The following is a 16178-nucleotide window of genomic DNA, read 5'->3' as shown; positions in this document are numbered from 1 at the left end:
CCCTGGTCTCGAAATTAAAAGTCTCCAACTTTTTGTTTATTTATATTTAATAGAATCAACATGTTTGTTGTATTTAAACTCTTAAGTATTGTAGTTATACTGTTATTTCGTTAAGGTTTGGTTGGAAACAAAAGGTTTCATTTCTGCAAACAGCCCATTAGAAAATTGTCCAGTCAGGATTGTTCTCTCTGTGGTATGTGGGTAGATACAGCTGAGCTGCTCTCTCATTGGTTGGGACTTCAGGAGCTGGACTGAAGGCCTTACACATTAGATTAACTACCAGCGTAATCAGTGGTTGGTTGGTGTAGTGGGTAACACCTTCGCCTTCTATGCTGTAGACTGGGGTTCAATCCCCCACCTGGGTAACCACCCTACACTACACCAATAAGGGTCCTTGGGCAAGACTCCTAACACCACCTTCGCCCACCTGTATAAAATGATCAAGTTGTAAGCCGCTCTGGATAAGAGCGTCAGCCAAATGCCATAAATGTAAATGTAAATAATCAGAAAGTGACAGGGGCACCAACCAATCACACTTTGATGCACAATGTGTGGAACCAAAACGGTCAGATTAATCCTTCTGGAGGTTCTATGTCGTATTCTATGCAGGTTCTGCTTAGTTGTTACGAATGGAAAATGGTGACCGCTCTGTCAGAACTCTTTACCGACTCTACTAGCGTCCCAAAGGGGTGCTGTGGTTCTCCACTGCTGATATCCATGGTTTTGTGTAATAATAATGTGTAATAATAATAATAATTGTGTGTGCAGTAACTCAGAGGGACAATCATTTAAATAATTTGAACTGCTTTATACTAATGTTTCATATTTAGAGATTAAATCTCGTGTACATATTGCGAATTTCTCTTTATCTTTGTTTTAAATTATTAAAGCGTTTATTCTTTTACATAAATGGTTGCAACTGTAACAACTGCAGTTTCCCTCTGGGATCAATAAAGGATCCTGATTCTGATCGAGAGACGCACAGGCAGACAGGAACCTTGATTCTTTTTCACTTTTTGAATCAGTGATCAGGCTTTTAATTAGATGCCACATGTTTCTGTCATGCACTAATGTAGATCTTAACACGAGGATGTCAAATGTAAGTCAAATGTAAATAAAAGGAGACATAATAAAAGACTGTGTTTTACTAGAGAGTGAGAGACAAAAACAACCTGTAAAGTGAATCACACGTGTTGAACGTGAATATTTTAGTGAAAGTGATTAGCGAGTCAGTGTGTACTGTAAGCCTTATTTATTTTCTCCAACCTGTGCCAATTAGTGTAGAACTGTGTGTAAAGGAGCAGATGCACTTGTTTCTGTAACTGTAGGTGTGTTACCAGTAAGGTTTCAGTCCAGCTGGCAAATTAAATTCAAGAGTCTGTGAAATGTTGCAGGGGGTAAAAAAAAAAGATTAGGCAGCTGATTTCCATCAGCTCAGAAAAAATAGATGGAGCTTTACAGAGGAGTATTTAGAGCATTTACACCATAATGCTGTTTTTCATTAAAAACTCAAATGTATTGCTTTAATAAGTGACGTCAATCGTGTTTGTTTACTAGTTTTATTGTTTTGTTTTTAAATTTATTTGCACACAAAGAGGGTCGTTCTCAGCACTGCAGTAACACTGACGTGGTGGTGGTGTGTTATTGTGTGTTGTGCTGGTCTGAGTGGATCAGACAGAGCAGCGCTGCTGGAGTTTTTAAACACCTCAGTGTCGCTGCTGGACTGAGAATAGTCCACCAATCAGAAACATCCAGCCAACAGTGTCCTGTGACCACTGATGAAGGACTAGAGGATGACCAACACAAACTGACAAGGTAGGAGAGTGGACAGTGAGTGGACACAATGTTTAATAAAAACATTTTTTAAAAACTCCAGCAGCTCTGCTGTGTCTGATCCACTCATACCAGCACAACACACACTAACGCATGACCACCACGTCAGTATTACTACAGTGCTGAGAATACTGGGTTTATTGAATGTCTGCTATGAATGATTTGGTTTCTCCTTAGACTTATTCACTATTTACTATGAATGATTCAGTATCTAATATGAATGATTCAGTATCTAATATGAATGATTCCGTATCTAATATGAATGATTCAGTATCTAATACGAATGATTCACTATCTAATATGAATGATTCCGTATCTAATATGAATGATTCACTATCTAATATGAATGATTCTGTATCTAATATGAATGATTCAGTATCTATTATTCATCAGAAACTACTACAAATGATTGTTTACTATGAATTACTCCGTATCTGTTGTGAATGAACCTACCATGAATGATTCAGTGTTTACAATGAATGATACATTATCTACTATAAATTATTTGGTTTCATGAATGATTCATCTACTATGATTGAATCGGTGTCTAATGCGAATGATTCAGAATCTACTAAAATTGATACAGTTTGTGCCACAAATGATTGTGTTTACTATGAATAATTTATTATCTATCATGAATTATTCAATATCACGAATGATTCAGTATCACATAACAATTATGCAGTGCCTAGTGTGAATGATTCAGCATCTACATTGGATTATTTAGTGTCTGCTATGAATGATTTGCTATCTATGAATTATTCAGGATCTGCAAAAACTAGAGAAACTGGTTTTCAAACTCTGTAGCTAAGAGAGTGTGGAGTTGAATTATGGACTGTTGGAGCTGAAGGGGTTAATTGTCAGAGTCAGACGGGGAAAATTAGGCCAGCAGAAGGAAATAAAGGGCTGAACCGAGCGTCTGCCGCAGAGTGAGTGATCCAGCTGAAGGGAAAATGACATATTTAAATGTTTTCTTCCGAGTACGTGTCAAGTAAGGAGACTGCAGATGGTAATGGAGTTGTGGAGCTTTGATTATTATTCCAGCGTGGGCGGTCTGATTATGCTCTGAATGTGTGTGTGTTTTGTCAGTGTTGTAGAGCGAGGCGTGTGTCGTGTTCTCGGATTCAAAGTGGCAGCTTTGAGGAGAGGTGGAAAATATCAAAATATTCAGAACGTTTCTGGTTTTCCCTCCGCACAGCTTTTCATTTAGATTCCCACCGCATTAATTCTGCAGGGTCTGTCCGGGGGGGGGCCCCGAGGTCTACATGCGGCCTTACGATGTCCAGAATTGCATTTTTACAAATCAAGTCTTAACTTGTGTCTTAAATAGTGTTGTTTATTCTCAGTTGTGTAGGTGGGATGACGAAAGCTCTGTAGACACTATCTGGATTTAAACATGAACAACTTTATTTCAAATTAAAGAGCCCTTGTTGCAGAGACCCAGGAGCCAGTGTGGAATCTCTGCCTGAAGTCCGAGATGCTTCAGCTTTTAAGGCAAAATTTACACACACACACATAACGCACAATCCATACATTAGCACGTGACAATATCTTATGGTATGGCTTACATCTGGTTTTTGTTATTATTCTTCTAGAAAGACAGAGAGGCCCAACTCTCTCCTGGGACCTGAAACTAGGGCCCCCTCGCTCGGGCTCCATCGACACAAACAGACCCCTTTTCAGCCTGAGCTCCAGTGAAACCCCTGAAGCCGTCTGATACACTTTCAGACAGCAAACAGCTAGATGTATATTAAAGCCCAATATGATATCAATATCATATATAACATTTTATCAAGCCTGATACACTTCAATAGTAAATGTCTCTCTGAAGGTGAAGCCCACCAAACCCTGAGCTGAGCAAATGTGAAAAGCGTATGCCGAGAGAACGCATTCATAACACGTGACGCATGTGATGAAATGGCCAGAGCTCATCACACCAAGCATCTGGAGCAAACAAGGCAGTGGATTGTGTTTGTTTATTTATTTATTTATTTATTTATTTTACCTTTTTCCTCCCTTTTATGTGAGAAATGACTACCACTGCAGTAATGCTGATTCTCCTAGCCTGTCTATGGGGTTTACAGTCTTACATTAGCACCGAGCTAACAGCATTCGACTGGCTTTAACGTTACTTTTCTTAAACACACGATTCTAATTCAGTGTTTTTCGGTATCTATGTTCAGTATCCAGGCACAGAATTATTAACTGTACTCTGAATTATTTATTAATTATCATTCATCAGCATCTACTATGAATTATTCAGCAACTGCCATTAATTATTCAGTATCTGCTACTTTAAGGCCCTAATTAAGTCTGAAATATTTAATTGGGCAGCATTTTATTCGAACTGTGCTCTTTAGATGTTTAATTTATTTTTACCTCGCTCGTCTAAATATGTATTAAATTAGCCTTAATTTTCTTTTAATCCTGGCTCTAATCCTAACCTTAACTTCAACCCAAAGCCTCAGCACAACCCTAACCCTTACCTTGGTCCAAACCCTTTTTGGTGCTGTATAGAACCAGTTTTGTATATTTATCATCAAAAGCTGTGCTTAAATATTAATTAAAGACACCGAACATCTCCGCACGGTTTGAGGTGGGATGATTGACATGCACTTAGGAACACGCTGCTAAGCATGCTTGTATTCTTCTGTTGCTTTTTAGCTGCATGAAACGCTGGGGAGGGATGAGGAGGCGGAGCCATGTGCGAAGAGAAGTGAGATTTATTGAGGGTAAATCCGAAATCTGGGTCTAGACAATCCAGGGTCAATGAGCCAACACGGGGGAATCGAGGGACAGACATAACAGGAAAGCGGGAAAAACGCAACGTAGGCCGGAATCAACAAACACCAAACAATGTAAACATGCAAAGACCAAACAAAGCATAGGAAATAATACAAACACTGCAAAGACCAGCCAGAGACGAGGGAAAACACAGGCTTAAAAACAGGGACCGGTAACGAGACACAGGTGTTTAACGGAGGGTAACAGGTGAAAACAATCAAGGGCAGGGTCTGGAAACAAGGGGGCAGGACCGGGAAGGAAAACACAAGCACGTGGACAAGACTGGGAGGGGCCAATCATTAGCCTCGTAGCTCCAGAGCTGAAGCTTAAAGGCAAACACTGAACATTGGTCTTGGTTGATTGACTACATTTGCAGTAAATGAGGAAATTATTTTTAGCTGTAGTTCATGAACTACATTACACTTAAATGACTAACAGGTTCTAGATATTAAGCCTGACGCAGAGAAAGTAAACAGACAAGCGTAAAAAGGTTCGAGTTGAGTCTGAGGAACGCTTCACCTTCATCCTCTTAAATTGCTGAATGGAGCTGATTGATTTTAGCTGCTGTGTGAGGGAATGTTTATCTCTCTCCTCCTGACTTCAAAGTTCAGAGGAGCTTTCGTGGAGGTGCTCACAGCCTCCTGCTGATCAGCTCAAAGCCCACACGCCAGAAAGCGCAGCCGAGAGACGGACGAGCCGTCCACTTCCCTTTTATCGGCAACGCAGGCTTAGAAGACGGATAAACAAGCAAATAAATAAATCAATATTGTAATCAGACACAATTAAAATAGAATGCAAGTGAAAGAAAATCATGAAAAAGCAGTCAGTGAAATGTTACCACTTTCTTTTAGTCTTTAGGTTCTAGATATTAACCGAGGAAGAATGAGGTGCTGTGTACACAATCAAAAACAAAACAGATCTTAATAGAAGCATACTTAAAAATCCATTTGCATGATTGAAGGTTCTTTGCATTGTGAGAGGGTTCTTCAGATCGAGGGAGAATGTGCTGTGGATGGTTCTGTATAGAACCTTTTTGAAAAGGGTTCTACATGGCACCAAAAAAGATTCTTACAGTAATATACAGCACATTCTCCATCAGTCTGAAGAACCATTTCATGATGCAAAAACCTTTTGATAATGCAAGGGGTCCTTTGAGTGTTCGTGGTTCTATATAGAACCATCGTCTATACTAAAGAACCCTTGAAGAACCAGCTTTTTTAAATGGGTGAAATGATGCCAGGTACCAAGCCAGTCTAACTGAATTGCACTGAAATGACCAGCAGGTTCTAGATAATAAACTGATGAAGGACGAAGTGGAATGTCTGTTAATCATACATACATACACTAAATATCAGTCAGGAAAGTATTAAATAAGTATTAAATACTTTAAGAGTGTAAAAATGTGAGTCCTCTGCATTTTTATTCATAAACATCAACACTACTGTAATGTTTTCCTTACTTTGGCAACTTCTGCTGCGTTGAATATGGAAGAGTGGGGAGGGGCTATTAGTTTAATCTCTGAAGGAGCAGATTATTCAGATTTACAGCCGATATTTACTGACATCTGTTTGCTCAACAGGTTTGTGGTTCTCCAGTTTCAGGAAAAGCTGCTGAAATTATTATCTGTGCTAATCAGTGCTCTGAAACATAAGAGTGAGATAGAGACCAGACTGAAGACTGAAGAGCGCTGCAGTTCATCTTTAAATGTCTGGCTAGAAAAGAAGCTGTGATCTTTGATTGTATCGGTGGGTGTGACTGGAGGAAGGGTTTGGGCGCAGCGTGGTCTCCCTCCCTCTCACTGGGGGGCTTCTGAACCTGAAAGCGGCTGACGGCAGTGATGGAACTCAGATATGCTTTCGTCGACCGGGCAGGGAATTAAACAGAGGCCGGTCAGGGCTAAGATAAGATGAAGCTTATCAAAAGCATCAGAGCACCAGGGTCACTCAGCTCAGCGCCCGCAATAAACAGCAGTTTGACCTCTGCATAATAGGCGGGTGACATTACGTTCTGTAAGTGTGGTACAAAGAGAGAGAGCGCGAGAGAGAGGGAGAGAGAGGGAGAGAGAGGGAGAGAGAGGGAGAGAGAGGGAGAGAGAGGGAGAGAGAGGGAGAGAGCGAGCGAGAGGGAGAGAGAGGGAGAGAGAGGGAGAGAGAGGGAGAGCGCACCCGTATTAGAGCAGTAAACTACCTGCAGGAGCAGAGTCATTACACCAGCTCATTTACATATTCATAAAACAAAGAGAACTAATAGAAATAGAAGCAGAAGAAAGCTAAAGTTGGCTCTAAAGTGCTATATTGTAATAAATATAGCCAGTACTGGTAACTAACTTTAATAATATAATGATAAATAATAGCTAGCCAAGCCTATTTACAGATATTGTTAACTATAATAAAATAATAATAACAGTAATATAGCTGGGGTACCAGTATCATGGCCAGGTGTGATTAAAGCGATTGGTATCTAATTATAATGTAATAATAAATAGCTTAGCAGTAGGTAAATTAGCTTAGCAGTAGGTAGTTGGTTGCTAATTAGAATAATGTAGTAAATATAACAGATGGCTAGCTACAATTAGATATTGATGACCAACTATAATATTAATAATAATAATAATAATAATCATCATCATAATAATAAAAATAGCTAGCTGAGTTGCCAATATTATGGCTAGCTTGATGTTGCTAAAGCTACCGGTAACTCTCTATAATATAATAATAAATCATAGCTTACTACCTATTATTGGTAATTAGTTAGGATAATGTAATAATAAGAATTAGCTGGCTACCTATAATTACACATATTGGTAAATAATAATAATAATAATAATAACAGAAGTTTCTTCCCCAAACTTTGCTGTTCCTCCATTCACCGTATATAATCTCAATATAATCTTTGAAGAAAGTAGAAAAAAATTGGAAATATAAGTAATCACACAAAATAATAGTAAAAAAGTACAGTTTTATTAAAGTTACATGTGCATGTGAGCAGGTATTTAGAGCAGCTGTTCATAAAGTGCATGTTGCAAGTAACAGTTGGAAACATGCATTTGTCCAAAATGTCTTGATCTGCTGAAGCTCTAAGGTTTCCAATCACTGGAACTAAGGGTTCTAGACCAAACCCTGAAACACCCCACAGCATCATCCCTCCTCCACCAAACTTTACAGCCGACACAGGTAGTGTTCTCCTGGCATTCGCCAAACCCAGACTCGTCCATCAGACTGATGGATAGAGAAGCTCCATAGAATACGTTTTCACTGCTCCAGTCCAGTGGCGAAGTGATCGACACGCTTGGCATTGTGCATTTTCAACTCCTCAGCCATGGAAACCCATTTCATGAAGCTCCTAATGTGCAGTTCTTTTGCTGGTGTTACTTCCAGAGCTTAGTATTATGCACCTGTTAGGAATGGGTGTGGCTGAAACACCTGAGCTTAATTAGGAGGGGTGTCCCAATACTTTTGTCCTTATAGTGTGTATCTCAGTAGATTTGTAGAAAGTATGTGTTTATACACTATTCAGTGCAGGTAGCGTTCTAACGTTCTAATGAAATGTTACTGTAGTGTCTCTCATGTCACGTTGTGAAGATAAAGAGCTGACACTGTGTGTGTGTGTGTGTGTGTGTGTGTGTGTGTGTGTGTGTGTGTGTGTGTGTGTGTGTGTGTGTGTGTGTGTGTGTGTGTGTGTGTGTTTCAGACATTGATGAGTGCGCTGAAGGTTTGATTCAGTGCCATAACGGCTCACGCTGCGTGAACCTGCCCGGCTGGTACCACTGCCAGTGTCGCAGCGGTTTCCACGACAACGGATCTTACCTGCTGGATGGGAGCTCATGTGTGGGTGAGTGATAATTACAATCATATCTCCCTCCCTTTGCCTCTTTTCCTCCCTCTCTTCTCTCTTTCCCCTCTCTTTCATCTCATCTTTCTCTCTTCTCTCTTTTCCATCCCCATCCCTCTCTTTCCTCTCACTCTTTCTCCCCATGTCTCTCTTCCCTTTCTGTTGCCATCCCTCTTTTTCACCATCCCCCTCTCTTTCTCTCTCTCTCTCACTTCATCTGTGGGTGAGTGATAATAACTGACTTTGCTTTCTCTCTTCGCTTTCTTCTTCCCTCTTTTTCTTTCTCTCTGCCTCTCTTCATCCCTCTCTTCTCTTTCGTTCCTGCCTCCCTTCATCCCTCTTTTTCTTTCTCTCTGCCTCTCTTCATCCCTCTCTTCTCTTTCTCTCCTGCCTCTCATCCCTTTTTCTTTCTCTCTGCCTCTTCATCCCCGTCTTCTCTTTCTCTCTGCCTCTCTTCATCCCTCTCTTCTCTTTCTCTCCTGCCTCACTTCATCACTTTTTCTTTATCTCTTCCTTTCTTCATCCCTCTTTCTTTCTCTCTGCCTCCCTTAATCTTTCTCTCGGACTCCCTTTGTCTTTCTCTTTCTCTCTGCCTTTCTTCATCTCTCTCTTTCTGTCTGCATCCCTTTTTCTTTCTCTCTGCCTGTTTTCTGAACACTGTATTGTGTTTATGGTGAGATTAGGTTTGTCCTCTGTGGTCATTGTTTGGCTCATTTAAACTCCCTTTACATACATACGTACACACACACACACACACACACACACAAACACACACACACATATCCCTGCTGTTGGAAGAAAACCTTATATCTCTAAAATGCTAACTTTGCAGGAGAAGGAAAAAACCTACTTTACGTTTAATGTACTTTAGTATGCTTTAAAGTCTGGAGCTTTGGACTTTTTCCAAGTTGTTTTGGGCTGTTTCTTTTGGGCCATTCAAAGCGTTCCAAATGATGTAACCACCACTGTCCACACACTTTGATGCATCCATAACGTTGGCATGGACGTTAAGCAATAGATCCACCAGAGGGCAGTCCAGAGTCAAGTTTCTGACAGCAACAGCCATGGTGATGGTGGAGGAGATCGTAACAATGTACGCTTGCCTTTTTTATTGCAGTGCTCGGACGTTTACGTTATACTTTCGACACGCAACAAATAAAATCTAAGGAATGTATTATGACACATCTATGGGTGATGGGTTAAAGTGTATCAGGGGAAAAAGTCAAACATGGAATACTTGCTTTTTATTATTATTTCAGCGTTTATCGAGAGCCATATACATGAGGGGAAAAAAGTAAAAATGACAAAGACAACCACGTTGTCATGAAGCTGACAGAAATCTGAAGAATAAATTATGACCTGCAAGGGCAGAATTTCCTTTAGAATAACACACTCGTGGATTTAACTGATTTACAGCTTTTTGTTCTGGGAATTTATTTAGTTTATTGTAGCCATATGTACAAAATGAGCTGCCAGAAGGAGGAAATCAAAGATTCCAGCCGGTGGTGGTGGTGATGTGACGTCACGAAGGCGTGTTTGTTTGTTGCCTGACATCAGAAACTGCAGCTGCCTTGATCCTGCCAGGTTTCGTCATGTGGCACGGTGACGCTCTGCAGCGCCGACAGAATTTCTAACCAGCATGCATCATGTTACGTTCAGCACTGCTCAGGGCCGCGTTATGTCGCACGCAGCATATTCACAGCCCATCGTCCCCTGCTCACCTGATCTGTTCTTACTTTCCCTCTCTTTCCTCCATATCCGCCTGTTTTATGTGACGGCTGTGTTTTCCAATTGTTTCTGAAATATCCGGTTGGGTAATAGAAGCAAAGTCAAAGGAAGTGTGCTTACTTTTTATATCATTTTATCTAATTAAACTTTTCTTAGGCGTTTCTGGGCCAACATGCACTTTGCAGCTGTCAGTCCAGCTGTGTGAAGATGAAATCACAGCAAGAATAGCAGCGCGCATCAACGGCGCAGGGCTTCAGCAGACGTGAGACTGCGGCTTCACAATGACTCAATTGTTAACATTTAAAATCTGTGTCTATTAAAAGCAGCCAGATGATAAACTGCCAGTTAAACATCACCATTTGCTCTCAACACACTCAGTTTAACATGTTATGCTCTTCTTCATTCTGCCCTCAGTAGCAGACTGGACAGGTCACAGAAACTAACTGGCCAACAGACTAAAGCTACAGAAATAAGACAGACGAACTTTCTTAACCTTTAAATAAAGTATTACTTAAAAATGAGTCATGCAAAGTAGAGAATGTTAGTATTTAAACTAGAGTTGCTGTAAAAATCCCAAATAGCGCAGAGCCAAGCTTGCTGGCTTGACGCTACCATGGTGAAAATACAAGGAGCTTTATTGAAACATTGTTTGAAAACCGGATTTCTACATTAACATTGCAGTGAAAGGCGTCGCTTTACGGTTCTCTGTGACTCTCGGTGTAAACACAGGTAAACAGTTTAAATGACTTTATTGGCATGAATATTTGGTGTAACGTGAGGCTGTAAACAGGATCCTCTGATGGGTGTGGTGGGGTGTGGTGTCCTTATTTGGCCCAGCCCTAGCCGACAGGGAATTCTTCCCTACATTACCAAAAAGAGAAATTGATCCTGATTGGCTACGCTGCCCCACGATTTCCAGTGGTGCTGCCTCATTTCGCCCATATCTGTGAGCTTTCAGGGAACATGCACAAATACGGGCAAAGCGAACGCCGGATCTGGACAGAAGGCTCTGTCTGTATCTGTTTAACAGCTGAGCCTTCGTTACCATAACACTTCTACACTGAGACACATATATGCTGTAAAATGTAAACACAGCTGCAGTTTTGTACACGTAGAATAACAACGTTGTCTGCGATGTTTACATTTCGTTTTCAGATGGGAGCTCATGTTATTTTGGATTTCCTCACTGAGCGAGAGAGAGAGAGAGAGAGAGAGAGAGAGAGAGAGAGAGAGAGAGAGAGAGAGAGAGAGAGAGAGAGAGAGAGAGAGAGAGAGAGAGAGAGGAAAGACACAGTGTAGTCAAAAGGCTGAAATTAGGGTAAAGCATGTTCCCTCATGCTTGGACCTTTTTAAAGTTACTCCATTCACTAGTTAGGACTCTGGTTAGCAGAGTGATGTAAAGCACTGCATCTTTTCAAACTTCCGCTAAAGCCACTTCAGCTGAACGCGCTCGCAGGAGAACGCCAACTGCCGGTTCTGTTACGTAAGCTATAGATGCCTGCGCTGACCAGCATCTAGTGACCGGGGAGACAGGAGGCCATCCTGCTCGCCCAGAGAGAGCGTGGTCAGCTGCGCTCTCTTGGGCTCCCGGCCACGGACGGCTGTAGCATCACTGGCGATCAAATTTTGCATGGCTAGCCGATTAACTCACTGAGGGCGAGTGCGCTCCGTTTCGAGAGTGGGGAGTGACCGTCTGCTCCTCACTGTCGCCTCCTCCACTTCTGCAGCGAGAGGACACCTGTGTAACGCAGGTATGACACACATCCCTTCCTCTCTCTCCATTTCCAGGTCCATTTTTGTCTCCTTTTCTCTCTCTTCTGTTCGTCCCTTTGTTTCCACATGCTTTACTCTCGCTCTTCCTCCCTTCGGTCTCTCGCACTCTCTATCTTTCTCCCTACTTCCTCTCTCTTCTATCCTCCTCCCCCTCTCTCAGTGCTAGATTTCATGTTTCATCTGTTTCTTTTTCTCTACCCTCCTTTGTTCCCTCGCCCCCTGACTGTCTGCTCCTGCTTCTCTGAGCTTTGTGTTCTGGGGTGATCAAACACTGACACTCAAATATGTGTGTGTTTGCGTCTGCCCGTGTGTGTGTGTGTGTGTGTGTGTGTGTGTGTGTGTGTGTGTGTGTGTGTGTGTGTGTGTGTCTCGAGGTGTTAAAACATAATTGTGTTTGCATGAAGCTTAGTTCAGCTTTTACCGTCCTTAATTAGCAGCAGCAACAAGCCCTCCATCTGCTGCTGTACCAGAGAGGGAGGGAGCGAGCGAGAGAACTAAAAAAAAAAACAATACATGAAGAATGAATTCAGTAAAACGGTAAAAGCCATTAATGAAAATTCCTTTTGGAATATTTAGAACAAATACAGTACAGCCCATTCCAAAACTACCCCAATTAAAAATGGCAAAAGTTGGAAAACACTTAGAAGAGCTTTATAAAAATCCAGAATGTCATCATTTAAATTCAAACCAGGCCACAATCACAGAAAAAAAATTACCAAATTAGAATCAGCGATAAAAAATAACCAGTGCCCTCTAGACTATCCCATCACTGTAGAAGAGCTGTGGAAGTGGAAGTGGAAAAGCATGTGGAATCGACAATATTACAAATGAAATGTTAAAACACAGTAGTGCAAATTCCAATCGGCCGACCTAAAGCGGCACAATCTAGTGCTCAATGGGGGAATTTTCCCTGTGATCTGGAATCGAGGCCTCATTACCCCAATATATAAAAACAGTAGTAATTTTGACCCACAAAACTACAGAGGTGTGTGTGTGTGTGTGTGTGTGAACAGCAATACAGGCAAAGTCGTGTGTAGTTTACTAAACGAGGTTATTATCATATTTAATGGAACATCACGCTCTATTAAAACGCCGAATCGGCTTCTCACCGAAACACAGGACAACAGATCACATCTACACCTTACATGCACTCAAAAACACGTCCATCAACAAAACAAAGGGAAAATATTTGCCTCTTTCGTGGACCTTAAAAAGGCTTTTGATTGGCTCATTGGAACACATAAAAAGTCTACGATTTAATCAAATCCAAATGCAGTAACCAATGTGCAATTAAATTAGGGAACAAAAGAACAGAATTCTTCAAACAGGGACGTGGAGCATCACGGCGGCAACTTCTCCCCAACGCTCTTCAACATATACGTCAACAACCTGGCCGCAGCCCTGCAACAGTCATCAAATTTAGGACCAGAGCTGAATAAGAAAGAAATAAAATTCCTTTTATACGCAGATGATTTGGTCTTGCTAGTGCCTCCAGCACAAGGCTTACAAAAACACATCAACTTATTACAAGAATATTGTCAAAATTGTGCATTAGACATCGACATCTATTAAACCAGAATGATGATTTTTCAAAAAAAGGCAGATCACACAAATCAAAATTCCACTTTCCCTTTGGCGAGACTTCATTACAGCACACTATGAAATATAATCAGGGCATCTGGCAACTGTAGCAAGACGATGAATGCTATTAACCTAATAAACACACTCAAGCCGCCACTCCAAACCTGGCTTAAAATACTTCATTATGTAATTAAACCCAGAAACAGACCCCCTCAGACCCCTCAGACCCCTCACAGATAGACATCACCTTCAAACCACAGCCCAGTCCACCCTCTCACCAGCACACACCACAGCCCAGTCCACCCTCTCACCAACACACACCACAGCCCAGTCCACCCTCTCACCAACACACACCACAGCCCAGTCCACCCTCTCACCAACACACACCACAGCACTGTTCACCCTCTCACCAACACACACCACAGCCCTGTTCACCCTCTCACCAGCACACACCACAGCCCTGTCCACCCTCTCACCAACACACACCACAGCCCAGTCCACCCTCTCACCAGCACACACCACAGCCCTGTCCACCCTCTCACCAACACACACCACAGCCCAGTCCACCCTCTCACCAACACACACCACAGCCCTGTCCACCCTCTCACCAACACACACCACAGCCCTGTCCACCCTCTCACCAACACACACCACAGCCCAGTCCACCCTCTCACCAGCACACACCACAGCCCAGTCCACCCTCTCACCAGCACACACCACAGCCCAGTCCACCCTCTCACCAGCACACACCACAGCCCAGTCCACCCTCTCACCAACACACACCACAGCCCAGTCCACCCTCTCACCAACACACACCACAGCCCTGTCCACCCTCTCACCAACACACACCACAGCCCTGTCCACCCTCTCACCAACACACACCACAGCCCTGTCCACCCTCTCACCAACACACACCACAGCCCAGTCCACCCTCTCACCAACACACACCACAGCCCTGTCCACCCTCTCACCAACACACACCACAGCCCTGTCCACCCTCTCACCAACACACACCACAGCCCAGTCCACCCTCTCACCAACACACACCACAGCCCTGTCCACCCTCTCACCAACACACACCACAGCCCTGTCCACCCTCTCACCAACACACACCACAGCCCAGTCCACCCTCTCACCAGCACACACCACAGCCCAGTCCACCCTCTCACCAGCACACACCACAGCCCAGTCCACCCTCTCACCAACACACACCACAGCCCTGTCCACCCTCTCACCAACACACACCACAGCCCTGTCCACCCTCTCACCAACACACACCACAGCCCAGTCCACCCTCTCACCAGCACACACCACAGCCCAGTCCACCCTCTCACCAGCACACACCACAGCCCAGTCCACCCTCTCACCAGCACACACCACAGCCCAGTCCACCCTCTCACCAGCACACACCACAGCCCAGTCCACCCTCTCACCAGCACACACCACAGCCCAGTCCACCCTCTCACCAACACACACCACAGCCCAGTCCACCCTCTCACCAACACACACCACAGCCCAGTCCACCCTCTCACCAACACACACCACAGCCCAGTCCACCCTCTCACCAACACACACCACAGCCCAGTCCACCCTCTCACCAACACACACCACAGCCCAGTCCACCCTCTCACCAACACACACCACAGCCCTGTTCACCCTCTCACCAACACACACCACAGCCCAGTCCACCCTCTCACCAACACACACCACAGCCCAGTCCACCCTCTCACCAACACACACCACAGCCCTGTTCACCCTCTCACCAACACACACCACAGCCCAGTTCACCCTCTCACCAACACACACCACAGCCCAGTCCACCCTCTCACCAACACACACCACAGCCCAGTTCACCCTCTCACCAACACACACCACAGCACTGTTCACCCTCTCACCAACACACACCACAGCACTGTTCACCCTCTCACCAACACACACCACAGCCCGGTCCACCCTCTCACCAACACACACCACAGCCCGGTCCACCCTCTCACCAACACACACCACAGCCCGGTCCACCCTCTCACCAACACACACCACAGCCCGGTCCACCCTCTCACCAACACACACCACAGCCCTGTTCACCCTCTCACCAACACACACCACAGCCCAGTTCACCCTCTCACCAACACACACCACAGCCCTGTTCACCCTCTCACCAACACACACCACAGCCCAGTTCACCCTCTCACCAACACACACCACAGCCCAGTTCACCCTCTCACCAACACACACCACAGCCCAGTTCACCCTCTCACCAACACACACCACAGCCCAGTTCACCCTCTCACCAACACACACCACAGCCCAGTCCACCCTCTCACCAACACACACCACAGCACTGTTCACCCTCTCACCAACACACACCACAGCCCGGTCCACCCTCTCACCAACACACACCACAGCCCGGTCCACCCTCTCACCAACACACACCACAGCCCGGTTCACCCTCTCACCAACACACACCACAGCACTGTTCACCCTCTCACCAACACACAACCACAGCCCGGTCCACCCTCTCACCAACACACACCACAGCCCGGTTCACCCTCTCACCAACACACACCACAGCACTGTTCACCCTCTCACCAACACACAACCACAGCCCAGTTCACCCTCTCACCAACACACACCACAGCACTGTTCAC

General features: G+C 44.0%; 1 protein-coding gene across 1 annotated transcript in view; it reads left to right on the top strand.

Annotated features, from left to right (window-relative positions):
• Positions 1-16178, top strand: part of LOC108411071 (protein kinase C-binding protein NELL1) — a 406580-nt gene that overhangs the window by 361111 nt on the left and 29291 nt on the right. The window contains exon 16 of the mRNA XM_017682451.2: positions 8308-8448. Coding sequence (XP_017537940.1) covers positions 8308-8448 — 141 coding nt within the window. The remainder of the gene's footprint in view (positions 1-8307; positions 8449-16178) is intronic.

Source organism: Pygocentrus nattereri, chromosome 15, assembly GCF_015220715.1.
Source record: "Pygocentrus nattereri isolate fPygNat1 chromosome 15, fPygNat1.pri, whole genome shotgun sequence".
Taxonomy (NCBI): Eukaryota; Metazoa; Chordata; class Actinopteri; order Characiformes; family Serrasalmidae; genus Pygocentrus; species Pygocentrus nattereri.
The sequence above is the reverse complement of the archived record's forward strand: the minus strand, read 5'-3'. Positions and strand labels throughout refer to the sequence as shown.